This window comes from Gallus gallus, chromosome 1 (assembly GCF_016699485.2).
Source record: "Gallus gallus isolate bGalGal1 chromosome 1, bGalGal1.mat.broiler.GRCg7b, whole genome shotgun sequence".
Taxonomy (NCBI): Eukaryota; Metazoa; Chordata; class Aves; order Galliformes; family Phasianidae; genus Gallus; species Gallus gallus.
Genome location: NC_052532.1, coordinates 116,002,352 through 116,021,168, shown reverse-complemented (window position 1 = coordinate 116,021,168; position 18,817 = coordinate 116,002,352). Strand labels below are relative to the sequence as shown.

Genomic DNA, 18,817 nt, shown 5'->3' with positions numbered 1-18,817 from the left:
TTAACGATGACATCTTCATGTTAGCTGACAAATTCTGATAAATATACCAGCAGCAGACCATGATTCAACATGATTTTCTATTTCTATGGGAATAAGTAGTCTGAAGAAACTAGCTATCAAAATCCTAGCTAGGAAACGAAAAGGTGAAAAACAAAGTGTGGAGTACACATCCATAGTTCTCCTGACCCTGCCTCACTGTTTGGCTTTTTTGGCTATCTTTAGAGCTGGGTTTTTTTTGTTTGCTTTTTGTTTGGGGGAGTGGAGTTAGCTTGTTTCTTTGGCACCCAACATGTGTTGAATGGAATGTTTTACCACAAGTATTAATTACCCGACTAAGCCACATGAAGTTTCATTGAATCTCAAAATATTCACAACAAACACATTATGCATTTTCTTAAATACTCCTTATATATTTCAATTCTGTTAAGGTCAACTGAAGTAGCTCACCAACTCTTCGGAGCCAGTACTGAAAATATGAGCAGAACTGTGATCACAGTACTTGGTATCCCAGCACCACTGAAACAAGTCAAACAAACAGCTCATTTGTTCCCATTTCTGTATGATAGCTATGATTAAAATGTAAACCTTGACTAGCTTTTGTTTTGGAGAAAAAAAAAAACAGGTATTACTCACCTCAAAAGTACAATGTAGTATGTATGATCTTTATTCATAGACATGGTAAAAGAATAGCCAGTTGACTTTGGATATGAACATTCTTCGCAACTTTAAATCTTATTCTGATGACTGTAATCTTAATGCAAAAACACCGTGTTTAATAAAAATTCCAGAACTTAAAGACTATTTTATTATTGAATACAAAAATACTATCTATGTAAAAACAATAAGTTAGTTTATTTACAGTACTTTACACTATTCTGCTCTTAAGAGTTCCTTTGCATTGGATTTATTTTCATTACTTTACACACCTTTATAATTTTGCACAAAGCATTTCCAAAAGCATGTCATCCATGTTCACTGATCCAATGATGGGCCTGAAGAATAGTTCAGCAATCACATTAGCGTTAATAGATCGTAACAAGGATAGAACAACATTCAGCTTGGCAAATCTGGCTTGGTCACCTCTGTGAATGAGTCTGACATGTTCATTTAGAGCTTCCTGTGCTTCCTTCTGCAGTCCTTCAATGTACTGTGTGCACTGCAGGCCAGGTAGATCTGAAAAGAGAAATACATTATTTTATTTACATGCTCTTTGTCTATAAAACACCTTTCTTCTTACAAAGCAGTAACTGCAGTATAATAAGGAGGAGATCAGATATTATGACACAAATTAAATTCTTAGAGGACCTCTGGTACCAAGAAGCAACGTGCCACACGTTACAGTGCAGTTCAAAATTTTATGCTGGTATTCTGGATAGTCAATACTCTTTTCTGTTCAAACTTGAAACACAGTATTTGCCAACATTAATTTAAATGGAAAAAAAATATTCACTGATAACAGAAACTTTCACTGAAAAAAATGAAGCGTAGAATCATAGAATGGTTTGGGTTGGAAGGGACCTCAAAGATAACCTAGTTCCAACCCCTCCTTTCCACATCCAAAATACTTTTGCAGAGAAGAATGCAGTTTGTAAACAGCAGAGATAAGAATTTAAAAAAAAAAAAAAAGCGTTGCTTTTGTTTACTCCTACAAAACTATTCTCGTGTAAGGTATCCTTTGACAATGGTTTCTAAGGAGCTCCAGATGACAAGCGGCAAGGGTAACTCCAGTATGTGAAAGTTTCCTGGTGAACGATACCAGGGATACTGAAGGGCTGAGAAAAGTTTTGGCTTTTCAGTCAGACAACGGGAATGCAGAAGTGCTAAAACATAGCTTTCAGGTGGCAGTGCCATCACTTTAAGTGCCACAGCCAACCGACCAGCTGCCTTCCAGGTTAAAGGACCGACAGGACAGCTGCTCCCTATTCAAGTAGGAGGCTCCTGCTGTTTCCCCTCACCGAGTGCGGATCTCTCTGGGAGAGCTGCCAGGCGGACGCAGGTCCCCCCGCGCTCTGGGGCTCCGCCGTCGCCACACACCGCCGCTTAACCCGCCCTCGGGAGACCCCCGCAGCCCCTCCGCCACTCACCCGGGTTGAAGAGCACCGTCCCCTTGAGGTAGGCGTACTCCTTGGTGCTGATGTCCAAGCTCCAGCACTTAGCCAGGAAGCCCTTGATAGCCTGGATCTCGCCGGCCGAGGGCGGGTGCTGCCGGCCGGGAGCCGGGGCGTGCTCGCCGAGCCGCCGGGTGGTGAGGATCCGCTGCAGCATGCTGGGCTCGGCGCTCTCCACCGTCTCCAGGTGCACCCGCTCCTGCGCCAGCCCCAGCACGAGCAGAGGCGCCCAGCAGCTGCGGACCAGCACCAGCTGCTCGTCCAGGGGCAGCTCCTGGAAGCAGGGCACGTTCTGCACGAAGCGCAGCGTCTTCACCAGCACGGCCGAGGCCGCCTTGCAGACCACCTGCGGGCTCTTCAGGGCCACCCGCCGCTGCGAGCCGCACGAGCAGCCGCGCCCCGCCTGCCCTCGCCGCGGCCCCGGCCCCTCGGCCGCCTGGTCGTGGCTCTTGAGGATGCTGTAGAGGATGCTGCCGTGCCGCCGGCCGTCCGCGCAGCAGTGGCAGCGCTCCAGGCACGCCATGGGGCCGCTCAGCCACCCGGCCCGCCGGGAGACGAGCACTGCTCGTCCTCTGCCCGCCTCTTAACTTATTTATAGCCGGCGGCCGAGCGCGTGTGCCTGCGTGCCAGTGTGCGGTTCAAAGGGGGGCAGACACTCTTCACTGGCTGGAAAAGAGAAAGAGGAGGGGAATAATAAAAAGAGAAAACCCTCCTCCTCCTTTTCTGACACGGCGGTGCCTAGAGGGAGCCGCGGGCCGCGCCGCCCGGCGCCGGCTGACAGGAGGCAGCGCGTCCCGCCCGACACGAAATGGCGCCCGGCGACCCTGGGGCTTGGGGCGGGGAGATGGGGGCACTGGGGCGGCGTCGTGCCTTGGGTAAACATCCCGCAGGGCAGCGCTCTTGGTTCAGAGGGTTGGTGCGGCTGGCTGTGCTGCCTTGTGGGGTTAATTATTACCTCAGTACTGCTGTGAGGAAGGGAGAGGTGGGACTGCCCAGCCAAGGAATGGGGCTGGGGCTACTGGAGGGGCTCTTCAGGGTGCCTTGGGGCTGGCACCTCTGTTCTGTCCTGTGGGTGAAACGATGTGGATCATCCATAAAGCTGTCTGCCATGTGACATTCCCTTCCTCTGCTCTCCAGTAGATGGTCCATCTTTCTGATCTCATGATGGATACGTTCCACCCATTTGCCTAAAACGTTTCCCTCAACTCACATCTCCACTTTTCTGAGACCCAACTTGTCATGGTGGCATATGGTCTCCAAAATGGGGAAACTACCATAGCAGGCCTTCGTATTTACCCAGCTGGGATAGAAGAATAGTGATTGCCCAAAATTGACCCTGCCCTTGAATGAAAAGCAGGTTCACTTTCTCAGCTGACTATCTATCTAGAAGCAGAGTGCAATACTCCCTACAGTAAGTGGAGGGTTACATCTTTGTGCCTCATGGGCCAAAACAGAAACATTTTACGTTTTATGTGAACTAGAAGAACCTTGGCACAGTTTTAGAGAAAGTAGCGAGTTGCAAGCAGCTTTCTGTACCTGCTCCATCAATATCAATAGCAAGGGATGTTTAAATCACCCTGGAAGTACTTTCTGTAAAATTATGCAGGTTTTTTAAGCAGTAAAGCTGAGTGCTTTGACTTCTTAGAAATTTTAGGCCAGATCTCAGCAATTTCTTTTTCCTGTGCGAAGCTATTGCTACCATATCAGCTTACATAAGGCACACAGTCATACAATCATTTCACTCTGTGTATTTCTTCACAATTGGACTTAAAAGGGGCATTCTTCAAAAAAGGCATAAAATATATATATATGTAATATAAAGCACTAGTGGGTTATTTCCCTCAAATAAACTTTGTTGTCCAAAATTCTTATAATTATACTTGGTTTTACCTGTGAAATGCATCATATAATTTAAATTAGTTTCATTAAAATATTATTAACTTTTCTGGTGCCTCCTCAAGCAGTCTTACAGTTTTCTAATGCAGGAATTTCAGATTCTACTCTAGGATCCTCTAATATCTTTATCATGTTTTTCCGCAGGTCCAAATAAGATAAAGCCCTTTACTGGTTTTGCAGTAGTGGAGAATTGTTATGTTACACTGAGGAATTGATGTATACAGTTGGCAGACAGGTGAGATTTGTCCCTGGAGCAGAAAGCAATGTTTCACCAAGCATTCTTTAAGAAAAAAAATACTTAGAATTCCAAAACAAATTTAATAATATTAAATGTTGTCTTTTGAATAGTATCACTGGTAACTGGAAAATACTTGCCAAATTGCTTAGTACATTTTCTCGCTGTTCCAGACTGTTTCATGCTATATTCATCACTGTTTTCTCAACATTGCTGTGTTATAATTTTAGAGGGTTTTTCTTGCCTGTCTAGTCTTTTTCCTTCTTATTTTTTTATTTCACCAACTTCAGAGATAAATGTTCAAAAAACGAGCATCCCTAAGCTTTCAGTTCCAATCGGTAGCTCATCTTTTATGAGGTACCTGTTATTGGTCTGACAATAAAATCTAATTGTGTTTTTTATTAGTTTGTAACCTGGAATATGTCTGTGGGAAACCATGAGACAGCTGAGACTCAGATCATCGCCTTTGCAGTTTTGAACTTGTACTCCATTTGTGGGAACATTTTGCTTCTTATGGGAGGATGCTGCTTACACAAGGCCATATGTAAGGGCAATATGAAACTTTTATACTAGGTCTACAATGGAATTTTTTCCTGATGTAGCAATGTGGGTTGCAAGTGTTTAGTTTTTCAAGGCATTTCTCTTTCAACCAAGTCTCAAATCCACTCAAATGCAACTCTAGTGTCATATAATGACTTTGCTGACTCTTCACTCTCAACCAAGCTATACAGAACAGATTTTTCTTTGATAACCATGTCAGCATAGGTATTCTATACTGAAACTGGAACCTGATTTACTATGCAGTGCCAGAAATTACACTAATGTAGTCAAAAGTATACCTCCTCTCTCGTAAGAGCACTTACACACTCATTTCTCTCTTTCTAACTCTTAATGTATCAAAATACATGACATTTTATTCAAGGCAGATAATTTCTTTCCCATTTAAAGCATCAAAAATGTCCTAGAAACCTCGCTACTTAATGATTTGATCAGCTTAGTTTTTCGTGTTGGAGGAAAGCATTCAAGTTAAACAAAAGGCAACAAAGCTTTCTATTTAAAAACAAAAACTTAAACCAAATTTCCTCACAGACAAGTAAATGTATTTTGATGGAAAATACATGAAAACATAGCAAAGAAAAAAATGTATGTCCAGCTTCTGCTTAAAGATCTTAGGTGGGTGTTACTTAGCTCTGTATTGTTCAGATGTAATAAGTTTACATATTGCCAGTAAAAAAAGTATTGCTTGTTTGTTTTTGTTTTGCTTTGCTTTTAACTTGGACAGAAGCCTTGGATATGAAGGTGATACAGTGCTGTCTTGGCAGCAGTCTTATGATTTCATGTTTCTCTTCAGTGTCTCTGTATCGCTCATCTGGTAGTACACTTGGTTCTTGTCCAGAGGGCACGACTTCAGTTTCAGAACAAGACCAAACAAGCATCTGTTTTTTTGCCATCGGTGCTTTAGTGCACCATTAGCTTGAGAGAATGCTTTTTTTCCAGTGAGGAATTGATAACAATATCCTCTAAAATCTACTGTCTCCCAGTATAAGGGCTGAAAAACAAAATTTGATCTTAAGATCAGATGTAAAACAGGCTCAGTTCAGTGATTTGCACAAGAAAAGTTAACCTTTTCACTGGGGAAAAAAAAAAAAAAAGAAAAATTAAAAGAGGACTTGAATGTGAAATGTTATGAGTGTATGATTAGCCAGATTCATTTGGTATAAGAGAAGTATTCCATTAAAACAGGGTTTGAAATTTTAGTATATTGTTATGTTTTACACATATATCTCATGGCAACTGTCCATTTGTCAGAATGACAACCATTCGTATTCTTTGTATTTTACAGGGATATTTACTTGAAAATAAGTGGGGATTATTCATTGATTCATTGGGTGGAACATATTGACAGCATGATTGATTCAATGTGAGCCAAAGGCAGTTGATCTGTACATGGTCGGGGGATGCAGAACCTGAATTTATAAAGCTTTTACAGCAGCTCTAAGCCTGTAATTTTTTTTTTCTCTCCACTGAATTTTTACTGTATTTACTGCCAGCTCATCTAGCAGGGTGTGTTTGTTTTGGATCAGGATGAGCATATGGTGACATTTTTTTTATGGGATTAGCTGGACTATACAGTAGTTTGTATCAGTTTTAGACCTTTATGCAAACTGCTGGAAAGTAGGTGATACCTGATACAGCATAAACTATGAAGATGCAAGAACAACCCTTTTACATTTCCTAAATAAATTTGAACTTGTGATGTGATTTATTTATTTGTTTGTTTGTTTGTTTATTTAGGATCAGCATAAAGCCGTGGGATTTTGGATCCAGAAGTAGGAGTCCTGAATTTAGATTCACTGTTACTTGACCATGCACTTTACTGTCATATTTCCATTGGCAGATAACCGATTAAAGACCTTCACTCATTACAGACATCTTTTCGCATTCGTGTGCTAATTCACCTTAGGTTATGCAATTTGGCTTCTGGAGGACTTTTTTGTCCGAAATGAGTTCATATACTCCCAAACATCTGTCAGTGTGGTATGTTTAAGGTCACAGTCCTGTGAGCGAGGCTGAGACGGTCCAAAAAGGTGACTCCCAGATATGTATTTGTTGCTGCTTCTTTCCTTGTGCCAGCTTTGGCACTCATCTGACTCTGGTGCACCAAATGCTTTCATAAAGCTGGCAGTATTTTTATAATAGTCATTACAAGAAAGGTAGCAAAGAAACAAGATATCTTGCAATGTGTCCTCTGTGCTTTATTTTCCCCAGGAATGCTTTCCGAGGTCCCACGTAACCTAAAAAGCTCTAAGAATGGTATGTCATGGCAGATTTTTGTTTGTTTTGATCAAGTTTGAGCAAGAAACTATGCCATCAAGAAGAAAAGGGTAATTTTTTTTGCCAGATTACTGATCTGAGCTCATTCAGATGGAGATCAATGCTGTACGCCCTTCTACTCAACCACCACAGTGAGCCCCTCACTCAGTGGGAACAAAACCCTAAGACCTGAGCTTAGGGGCAAGAGGGCTTTGAGCAATCATTGTTTTTAAATCAACCTTTTGAATACAACCTGAAATTGATCTGTACTCTTGCTAATGACATTTGGATAAGGGATGTGTACTATAAAATATTAGTGTAGAAATAACTTTGAAATACTGAACTTAGCTACAATTATTTGCCTCAAGGAATACATTGCTGGTAGAGGAAAACAGTTGAATAACATACAAAAGCTGGCAAATTAAGCTCTTTAATACGCTGTTCAAGGTTGTGAGAATAAAATGCAATCTAGCACTGCTGTGGCAATAGTACACTACGTAACTTAATTCTGTAGTTGAAATTACTGCATAAATACATGTCATTGTAACTGATTGTCTAAGGCTGACAAGTACACAAATACATCTACATTTGTGAGATGCAAGAATATGCTGCTAATAAAAAGATTACATTCAGATAGATTTATAAGTGAGCACATATTTCATGTGAAAAACAATGTGAGGGTTTTTAAAATGCACACATATTTCCATAGGTTTTAATTGAGACATACTTCACTTAAGTTGGATATTTAAAAATACCATCCTTCTGCTGAGGCAGTATATCATTTCTCACTGTCAGGTTCACATTTTGGTATTAGAAAACATACTTATTTCATTTTTTATCATTCTTTTTTCTATGAATATGACAGATAAATCAAGGAATTACGGGTTCACCATACAATCTAAAGTCTGTATCTCAAATATTTATGACCTTCAAGTAACTCCTGAAGTTTTTTGGCTACACCCTTTGCTTAAATCACAGACTACCGTTCTAAAATCTGTATGTATTCTGTATAGAACAGGAAAGTCATTTCACATTCTCTTCTGCTGGCATATGAGATAGACTATGTCTATCAGTTTTGTCAAAATAACTGAGCTCACTATTTAAAGAAAGAGTTTTTCCAACCTAGATCATTTCAATAGAACTTGATAAGGGAGTGATCCAGCAGTTATGTTGATACATCTGGTGTGTTACAGTCATTGATAGCCCTGTGTACAGTGAGAAGTGCTGACATCTTAATCTACCTCACCTGCAGCCAGATAACGTCCTTGGTTGGTCTGATAATCAGAGAATCCCAGGGCTAGCACTGTCATATATGCCTAACAGCACTATTTCTGCTGCTATACACTGAGCTCTTGTTGACTGAAGTGCAGCTTGTTCATCTCTATGTATCTGCCCAAAATCATTCAATCTTGATTTGGATTTTGTGAATATGAATGCTATACGTATTTTTTTCAGTGACCACAGTAAGGAGAAGGTAGAGTCACTGAATGCTGAATTAGATGAGGGGAAGGGTTTTTTTTGTCTTACAAAATCATCTGTTGAGGGTGGGATTTTTGTTATGGTTTTGTTGTTCTTTTTTGTTTCTTTGTTTGTTTTTCCATGGTCATTCAGAAAAATGCAAGGCACTGGACAGAAAAGTTACTGAGTAGAAAACCGCTATACTCCAGCATCCCTACAAGTGGTTTCACTCAGAGTGGCAGGGGACAGTAAAACATGCATGTTGTTGTTAGGCAAGACCATGGGTTGAAGGAGGAAGGTGTGAATGTGCAAAGGAATAGGGCACTGCAAAGAAGGACCAGAGGCACTGCCACTGGATAGGGATAGAGTAGTCATAAGAAGTATGTGTGAAAGAGAAAATGAAGTACAGTAAACAGGCATATTGAGGAAAACTTTAGCGTAGAAAACCAGAAGTGAAAAGTAGACAAGGGAAAAGGAAAAGAAACTGATGATGCAGTAGAGCATGCAGCAGGAGAGAAATCTTATAGGGACAGACTGAAGATAGTTTGTCCAAAGATAGAAGATTGATAAATATATGTATATATTTATGCTTCTTTCTGATAACCTGCTTCTAGGGGCTTGGTTTGTCTGGTTTTGGAAACATGACAGGGAGCTGGATTTAGAGAAGAAAGACTCCCTTTTTTCCTTTCAGCCCATGGAAGCTATACTCCATGTAGCTTTCTGTTTCTGGTCAAATTTCAGTAGAATTCCACTATTTCTTTAATTTCACTGATTTCACTGTTATCTCAAGGTGCATCTTTCCAGGTTTTGGCTTTGAAAGTATGGTTGTCTTAGAATATGAAGATCAGCAATTCCTTCCTTCACACCTCCATCATTTCTTTTGCTTTCCAGTTATTTTTGCATTGTGCAGAGCATCCAGATCAGAAAGAGAAAAAATATATACCTAAAATGTCATTGTTGACACTTCATTGTCTCTTTCTTGCATCCAGAAATGTATTCAGTTTAAATCTTTCACTCTTCTCAAGGACGTGTTTTCTCTGTATACCTGTAAGATAGTAAATCACATCATTACCTTGGACTTTTAATCTCAGAACTGCAGGACCATGGTCTGAGAATGACAAATGAGGATGTTGCTGTTTGTAGATTTTAATATCTAAAACCTTAATCAATTACGTGAGAGTAAAACGCCTATGTTTACTTCTGACTTGTTAACCTTTCATTATCTGTGTTCTGTCCTTACAATTCCCACATAAAGCATAGAAAATTTAATCTGATATTTCATAGTTGCTTGCTTCTCCTAGAGAAGACCTGAGTGCTTCTCTTTATCAAACTTGAGGAGGGATAGTCCTTCACACACATAAAGGCCAAAAGATCCCTGGAGATGTTTTTCTCTCAGCAGTGTTCTCCCCTTCCACCTCCAAATCCCAAAGAGGTTCAGTTTTTATAGAAGTTTCTATGTCATAGCCTTCCCAGATCTTTGACAGTCTTTCCTGGTAAGCAAAAAGCAGCTCACTTTGAAGCAGTCAGGCTATAATTTTAAAATGCAACTCTTCTATGATTGAAACTGTGTAAGTGGCTTTTTTTTCAAGGTCTCACCTACAAAGAGATGTGAAGAGTCTGGTTCCTTGCCACTCTAGATGCTGAACTCCATCCTGATTCGTGGAATTTTTCTTCAATCAGTGAAATACACCAGTGACAGGGCTAATATAAAAATTTTTTGCCTTGGACTGCTCAAAGAAAGGCTCTGTCTACCCCACAAAGTTAATCACGAGTAGTTTTAATAAGTCTAGCAGGAGTATCAATGACATGATGGAAATTATAATCACTGTCTAAGTCCTCCAAACTATCAGTGATATCACCTTCATTCCTATAACTAAATTAAAGTTAAATTAAAGTTTCACATTTTCATTTTGCTGAATTGACATACTCCTAATGTCTGTTGTTAAATGATTTGATTCAAGTAATAACTACAGCTCCCTGATGTTATGAGGCAACATAAAAAGGAAATCCCGTGTGTTTCTGGCATATGGTACTGTACTGTGAGACTGCAATTTGGGAAGGATTAAAGACTGCTAAAAGAAAATTATGAGTATTTTTCCTAAATATTTAAATGTTGAGGTGTTGTGGCTGTAACACCATCATTTCATGTCTCTCTTGCTGACACAGCTGAGGTTGAAACAGTTTTATTAAAGTCATTACAGGGTCAATGTAAAATCTCCATGCATATCTGAAGTTTTGAATGATTTATGTGAGTCCATGGATATTCATTATGATGATATTCTTTCATGTTTCCATTGACAGGCAGAACAATGTCACCTGTAACGTCCAAAATAAATTATATCATCGTAAAACTAGACCTTAAATGCAACAAAATTAAATTTAAGCTAACTCTTAAAGTTTGACAATTAAGGAAAGTTAAAGGACATTTTTCAAGTAGCACTTGACATCCTAAATTGCCCTGTTCTCGCTAAGTGTTGACATGCAGTAGGCTTTGTGAAACAAAAACAGGCATATCATCTGTAAGCTATGCTACAAGCGCAAGTGAAAGAATGCAGTGTGAAAGCTTATTCTTTATTCTCTCACCTTGTCTGGTTTATAGGTACTCTGTATCAATACAGTGATTTCAGTGCCACCTGTCTCCGAGTACTGCAGTTTTCCATATTAGGCATGTGGTGTTTTCTGTGGCTATCAAAAGATTCTCTTCAGTGAGAGTTCATGTGTAAGTACTCATCATTACTGCTGGCAATTCTGCAGCTGGCCCCAGTGAAAATAAAGGCTGCTATGTATTTCACGATAGTCCGCTTTTGTACTGTCACTTATGTAGGAATATGATATAGACTGCTATAAGAATATCACTGTGTTTAGGACACTGTACCTAGTAGTAAGAGAGTCAGCAGTTCAGTATCACAATTGACTGAAGAGAATCAAAGCCTGAGAGGGAAAGCAGCAAAGAGGTGAAATTATTTGCCTGATGTTATTTATCAGAGCCAAAACAGATTTAGGAAGGGAAACCACCAGTGGAATTAAGGCTTTGTTTATGCCAATAATAGTTATTCTGCTAGATTCAATAAGACTAGGATTCAGCCCACGTTACAACTTCCACGTTCTCTTCCCCATACCACACCCAGCCTAGCACAACTCACCTTAATTATAATAAAAAAATGTCACAGGCAATATTTGGTACAGAGATTATGATAAATTTTAGTGACTATGCAGAAACAAATTGAAAACTTGTTTCTCTCATGAGCTGAAATAGAGGTTATCCAATTTCTTAATCAAAGCGCAATTCACAAAGACCTGAAGCATGCTGGCTCTAGATCAAAGCACCACTTGCAGAGGAATTGTGGAAGTTAACATCAACAGAGAAGCCAGCATTTCTACTACCAACATCAGGATCAGTGTTTGGGCTCTTTGTCCTCCCCTGATGATGTGTCTGACACCTTTGTACCCAGTAAATCATGCAGAGTAGATTAAATTCTGCAGTAATTCCCCCTCCGCTTTCCTTATTCTCATTTGTGTCCTTACGTTTGTGGTTTTATGCAGGCCGTTGCTCTCTAAATTCAGAGTTTTTCTCTGAAAATGTGTAGCAATTTCAGTAACCCAGGCTTCAGGATCCAGTCATATTTTAATGAGTTTCTCCAAAGCATAGAAGATATCCCATCTGTGTTTATTTCTTGTAAGCGTGTACTTCTGTGGGTGGAGGACTGAGGAGAAGAAAATATGGTTCTAAAGATGGATAGGAGGACCTGTTCTTTCATGTTCATCTGGTACCACTACAGTGATATTTCAGTTTCCATGTTAAAAATGCCCAAGTTAAATGAAAGCACAAACAAACAGGGTGAAGACCGAGGGAAAGAGGTAGCTGTAACTCCAATTTTCCAATGCAGAAACATAGAAAGATATATTCATTTGATTTTCTATCAGTCTTACAGATTTTAATGCAACATTCTCTGCCAACTTTGTCTTTTGTTTTTGTTTATTTTGAACAAGAATACAAATCCACTTCCTATTGGTTACAGGAGTAATATTTTTTTAAATGAATGCATGAGTTGTTACATAAGCTCAATGCATCATTCGAGGGATGCCCTTAATCTTTTGACTGAAAAATAGGAGCACTTAGTTGAGTCAACTGATTTTGAAATTGTTGGGGTGGAGGAGGGGCATGGCAGTTATTTTTAGAAAGAGTGCAAAAAAGCACTTTGCTTTGCTGTATAGCTCTTATTATTTTGACTTAGGGACATCCATCCCTTCTTTTCCCTCAACAAATAGTACTTTCCTCTATGGCTAATATTTGTGATGTCTCTGAATTAGTTGCTACTTTGTTCTCTTCTTATAGTGAGCTTTTTATTCATTTATTCAGAGTCTGTACTGTTCAAAGAAATCACAGGTTAGCCACGTCCTTAAAGGTTCTCAGTCAGTAGTCAAGGAGAGCTGGATCTTGACTACTATTCTTTGCATCCTACCTTTCCAGGTTCAAGCTGTTCCTTAATTTGCCATCTCACATCCATAGTTTATCTCTTAAGGCCCAAACTTGTGGAAAATTCTGTCGGTGTCTAACTTCAGGCATATAATTATTTTCCTTGGATTCAAGAAATCTGATCTAATCACAGTATTTGCAAGCTTAGAATATTGGAAAATTTGCCTTTGTGAATCTTAATTAAACTAAGCCTCTCAGTTCGGATCTTTATCACAACATTACAGTTTAGTCCTGTAATAATTAAATTCAAAATGAATCAAACATATTTGGTCATTTGATTTGGTTTATTCCTAATTTCTTGGCTGCATTTTTGCTATTTGCCATTTTTACCAGACAAATAGAGAAGATCTACCTCTCTTATTTGGCTTTTTTGGCTTGGCATCATTCACTGGGAACATATGGGAATGCCACAAATAGGACCTTAGAACAAAAGAGTGGAGATGAAACATTTTGCTTGAGTTGCATATTCATTGTAAGATTAGACCATTGATTATCTATTAATTAAAATTCAAAACTGTTGAAACACTACAATATATTGTGTAGGAAAAAATCCAAGATCACTGATAGATGAGATGGAGACTTAATAAATGTTTCTTTGGAGTGATTTGTTTATTTGTTTTGGTTGGTTTTCTTCTGTATGTTTCCCAGCCACTAGGCTCTTCCTAGTATACTTCTATATTCATCTTTACTCTGACCAGAGTGTTAAGTTCATTTTAAGAAAAGGGTAATTTACTACCATGAAATAATGTAATTTCTTACACATTCTCATTTGTTTTTAATTGGATGCTCTTCCCTGACACTTGGCGGAATTGATTTTTAACTTGTCATAAATATATTTCTGTAGCTGACAGATTGCAGCAGCTGTAGCACTGCTGGAAGAGACCAGTTTCATGAATGTGATCCAGGCCTGCATTTTACACACAAACTGCCTTGGTTCTGCTGCACATAGGATTGGATAGAAGGAAAGAAGGCTACAAGACCTTCAGTAGCTACACTGAGCAACAAGTACAAGCTCTTTTATGTCCCAGAGCTCAGGTGCCAGTAAGGCATCAAGCCTATGCATTGAAGTTTTCTCTCCACAGAAATCAAGATGCTGGAGATGAGGGGATGATTGAGGATTGGTACGTCTTGATACATCTTCACCATGTCTAGGATTCAGAATGCAGCTGGAATATGTATCCACGCTAAGGACCTTGAAAACACATGGCATCTTAGAACTCAGATGACAAAGCCTACTGCTTCCTCTGTATTCTTTGATGTTACAGCTGAATTTTCATTAAAGGTAATTTAACTGTCTTCTTTGCATGTTTTGTGTACTTCAGTATTCAGTCTTTCTTCTGCTCCCTTTCTCTGTCTTCTCAGCACTTCATTCTTCTTCAGAGGATTTTTGACTGGGTTTTATTTTCAGTTTTCTAAAAAATGTTGATATAGTTTGTACAAAACTATATATGCAAATATACATACACTTGTAAATGTGTATAGATGTTCCATTCCATCTGATTGCTTTTTTTTGTCCTGTAAAATTCTCTCAATTGAAAATCTTCATTTTCCTGTCTCATTTTAAAGGCTGGATTTTGCCATGTTTATATGCTCCATATCTTTCTTCTGAAATGCGTAATGTTGCTTGTGCTTCAAAGGGATCTAAGGGAGTCAGAAGGTAGCCTGGAATAGAATCATCATAGAATCATAGATTGGCTTGGGTTGAAAAGGACCACAATGATCATCTTGTTTCAACCCCCCTGCTATGTGCGGGGTAACCAATGCCTAGACCAGGCTGCCCAGAGCCACATCCAGCCTGGACCTGAATGCATCCAGGATGAAGCTTTTCATGCAGTTTCATACTGTATTCTTCATCTTCAATTTTATTATCTGCTCACAATGGTTAAATCGTACCAGGAGGATTCATGAGACAAATAAACTATGTCTTTGTATTCTTGATTTGTAATTATGAACATACTTTTTTCTTATTTTAGCCTTTCCTCTGATGGAAAACATATAATCAAATGAATAGAACTTTGCCATGGAATACATAAATAGGAAAAAACAGATTGTTCCTACATTTCAGGTTTGGGGAGGATGAAATCCATATGCTTTTTAGTTTCCATGCAATGAGAGAATGAAATAATTTTTCCTTGGATACAAATCTCTGGGTAAGACTGTTTTAAGTCAGGGGCCTGGGCTTAATTATGAGATACTCAGTAACAAAGAGAATTTATTTTCCTCTGTGTCTCCACAGGAAGGGCTTGTCTCAGTCCTGCGCATGGGATGCTGTGCTAGTGATACAGATAAGTAGAAGCTTAGAGGACTTCTCCTTCTGAGTTCTTTTATACTTAATTTGTTAACTCTTTTTCTTAATTTTAAGAAAGATTCCCTCCACATGCTTGTCCAAAAATAAAACAAGTCAGTCTGCTTTTTCCTATAGTTAATGTAGTTGTTGGAAAACTTGTTAGTATAATTAAAATTCTTCATTTCTACCAGATCATTTTAACAAGAATGGTATACGTAACAAATACTGTTTGTGGTCTTTGCAGACAGTATTGTGAAAGCCTCCCTTTCTCTTCATTAAGTTACAGACATTCGCTTCCTGGAGTTTGATTTAAATGATATAGTGATTCTCAGAAAACAAAGCAGGAGAGCAACCCTATCTTCAGCCTCCTCTCCCCTTATGATTCCTAGTTCAGCATACTCTGTACCTTTCACTGCTGAAGGTTGTGTTTCCCCATTTTGTTCCAGCCAAGCCACACTCAACCCATCTCAAAACTATTGTCTTACCACAGTGTGGAGATTTTTGATTGTTAGAAAATGTAGAGAAATGCAGAATATCCTGAATCAATGCTAAAGCATGATTGCATTGTGTCTTTAACTTAGTATCTCCAGTAGTCTAGTGCTGAAGAGAGACTATGAGTATTCCTGTGTTATTTCAGCAAGGCTACTAGTACCAGTTTTCCACTGTTTTTATTTATGTGTTTATTTTATTCTCTTACTAAATAATGAACTGGAAAAGACCCTTTTCCAGAAAACGTGTAATTCAGTGCAGATGTAGTTAGACTCTGTCATTTTAAAACAAACAGAAGGCAGTTTTTCCTGATATTCAACAGCTGACTGATATCAGTTCTATTTGCTATCATTACTATTAAAAGAATGGCCTATTAGGACTTTTCTTTCCCCCAGAGAACCCTAAGTAAAAGCTCCAAGGACATTTCCGAATAGACTGTAATAGTTCAGACAGTCTTATCAGCTGCACATTATGAAACTCTAGTTTTCTCTTAATTTTCCTACAAGTCAGGCTTTTCTCATAACACTAGCAAAGGAAGGGCAAATTCTCAGCATGTTAAGTACAGAAACAACAATGCCATTAAACCATATGGCACTGGCACAGACACAGCTTTTCTTAGTGTCCAGTCTTCTATACCTATTGAAAGTAACCTGTTGAAATTCCTTTTGTAGAGAAGAATTTGTCCACAGTTCAATGAAAGCTGTAGCTCATTCATAAGAGGGTGGCATGCCTCCTAAAATACAGTGAGGTTCAGGGTCTTAGTGATTAGACTAATTGCAGTGAGAAGAAATACTCAACGTAGCAAGTGGAGGTTAAATGCTTCAGTAACTGTCTAAAGAGGAGATATAATCACTCTCTCCTTATTCATACTAACATCCACTAGCTATCACCTCTGTTGCTTTTGTGTGTGTGTTTTTTTGAAACTGTAAATCACATCCTCATTGTGCTAATTGCTTTCAATTCCTTCTATAATTGTAAATTAGTGACTGACAAAGCCTGTCTTCTCTCAGTTCTGTTCATAACAACTTATGGGAAGAGAAATAGATGCGTGTTTTTTGTCTACTATTAAAAGCAAATCAGCAGCAGGATGAAGGGCTTCATATTTCTCAGTGCATACCCCTCCAGGTACCCACAAATAGCATCTCACAGCAGATCATTACATTCTTTAGTGTGCCAACTTCTGCACTGTTAGGAATAGAGTCTCTTTGTCTTTGAAAAAAAAGTGCAAATAGTTTAAACTGTATCTGCTGCAGAACGACATTAAAACCAAGTATTTTCCACTAGTTCAGGAACTGGATTTTCAGCATTAGATGAGACAAATAAATTCTTTTTACATGTTGAAGACACTTCTTCATTTTTATGAAGAATGCTCCGTACTGCATGAACTGTGTATAAAATCTCAGTTCTTTCAGTTTAACTTGCACATGCTGAATCACATAACTGTCTGTTGCAATACATCCATTGTTTTTTATGACACAGTTCTTTGAGTGAATTTTTCATTTCTTTTTTTACTTTGAAATTCATCTTTTTGTATGCATGCTTTTGTGATGATCATTGGACAACAGATGAGGGTGGTGCTTTCAGACTGCACCACGGTACACCGAGGTGGGTAAGGTGGGGGGAAACTTGTTATAACTCACAATTACCACAGCAAGACAATGATCCAGCAAATTAACAATGATATTTTTAGACTGCAGTTCAGTTGGCAGTCTAACAGTTTCAAGTACACCACACAGACACATGCTGTCATATGCAATTATACTTTGATGTGCTGTAATGGGAAAAGAGTAAAGGTCCAGAGATTTAAAGTTCAAAATAGGTTGAACTGTTTTCTCTATGAAAAAAGCAGTCACTGACAGCACAGATGTTTTATATTTAAAATATGATACTGCTGATTTGTGTTAAATTGTAAATTTATGTGATAATTCCGGGATGTATAAAAGTGTAGGCCAATCTCCAGAATTTATAGCGTATGCTATAGGTGTCTCAGGCTACTCTGGCTCTTTTAGTATTAACGGAGCTTTGCTTAGATGCTGTGCATAACAACTCCTGTGACTTTTATTATGCGCATCGTCTTGACATACAGTGAAAGAGAGATTAGGATTCTGTTGGTAATCTGTCTTTTTCCTTGTAACTCAGCAATGAAAACAGTATGTACGCACTTCTGTTATTGTTTGGTCTTATTGATTTCTTTTACATAGCTTTGTGAGTTTACCTCTCAGAGATTTAAAATGGCTGTTCAGAAATATAAGCAGACAGCTTGTTCTGTAACTCTGTCCATGCTTTGGCTGCCAGGTAAACAAACCTGAAAAACAAAAATATTCATCACTTTGCGCACCTTATTAAGGGGATTTTGTCTAAAGAAAAGTTTATTTATTAAAAGTTCATCTGTGACCTGTAAAACCGTGATGTACATTATTCAGAAAGCACAAAACTATAGAATCACAGAACGGTTTAGGTTGGAGGGGACCTCAAAGTCCACCCAGCCCAACCCCTGCCATGGGCAGGGCTGCCCCCTAGCTCAGGCTGCCCAGGGCCCCATCCAACCTGGCCTTGAGTGCCTCCTGGGATGGGGCACCACAGCTTCTCTGGGCAGCTGTGCCAGTGCCTCACCACCTTTTTAGGTAAAGAATTTCCTCCTAATGTCTCACCTAAATCTCCCATCTTTTAGTTTAAAGTCATTCCCCCTTGTCCTGTCACTATCAGACAATGTAGAAAGTCAATCCCCCTCCTGCTTACACTCCCCTCTAGTACTGGAAGGCCACAATGAGGTTGCCCTGGAGCCTTATCTTCTCCAAGCTGAACAAGCCCAACTCCCTCACTGTGCCTTCATGGGAGAAGTGCTCCAGCCCTGTGATAATCCTCATGGCTCTCCTCTGGACCTGCTCCAACAGCTTCACATGCTTCTTGTGTTGGGGACCCCGGGCTTGAACACAGTACTCCAGATGGGACCTCAGCAGGGCAGAACAGAAGGGGACAGTCTCTCCCTCTCACTGGTGCCACTCCTCTTTTGATGCAGCCCAGGATACTGTTTCTAGATAATCACCATCTGA

General features: G+C 39.3%; 1 protein-coding gene and 1 long non-coding RNA gene across 3 annotated transcripts; one reads left to right on the top strand and one right to left on the bottom strand.

Moving 5' to 3' along the window:
- Positions 1-636: 636 nt before the first annotated feature.
- On the bottom strand, positions 637-2,675 carry NR0B1 (nuclear receptor subfamily 0 group B member 1). Of its 2 annotated transcripts, XM_015302294.4 has the most exons (3): positions 2,085-2,675; positions 927-1,173; positions 637-751 (listed from the first exon to the last, which is right to left on the bottom strand). In XM_015302294.4, exons 1-2 carry the CDS (start codon positions 2,629-2,631, stop codon positions 929-931), a joined length of 792 nt encoding a protein of 263 aa, XP_015157780.2. In that variant the 5' UTR covers positions 2,632-2,675; the 3' UTR covers positions 637-751; positions 927-928. The 2 variants fall into 2 exon arrangements, with proteins under 2 accessions (XP_015157780.2, NP_989924.1); NM_204593.2 differs by having other exon boundaries at positions 637-1,173.
- Positions 1,961-14,471, top strand: LOC121107136. The gene is made up of 4 exons (XR_005840743.2): positions 1,961-2,112; positions 4,149-4,239; positions 11,111-11,230; positions 13,833-14,471. It is a non-coding gene; the product is annotated as an uncharacterized LOC121107136 (long non-coding RNA).
- Positions 14,472-18,817: the final 4,346 nt, after the last annotated feature.

Coding starts and splice junctions, on each gene's coding strand:
- NR0B1 (NM_204593.2), bottom strand. CDS start 2,631: ATGGCGTGCCTGGAGCGCTGCCACTGCTGCGCGGACGGCCGGCGGCAC. Junction 1,174..2,084: donor GACGGTGCTCTTCAACCCGG/GTGAGTGGCGGA, acceptor TTCTCTTTTCAG/ATCTACCTGGCCTGCAGTGC.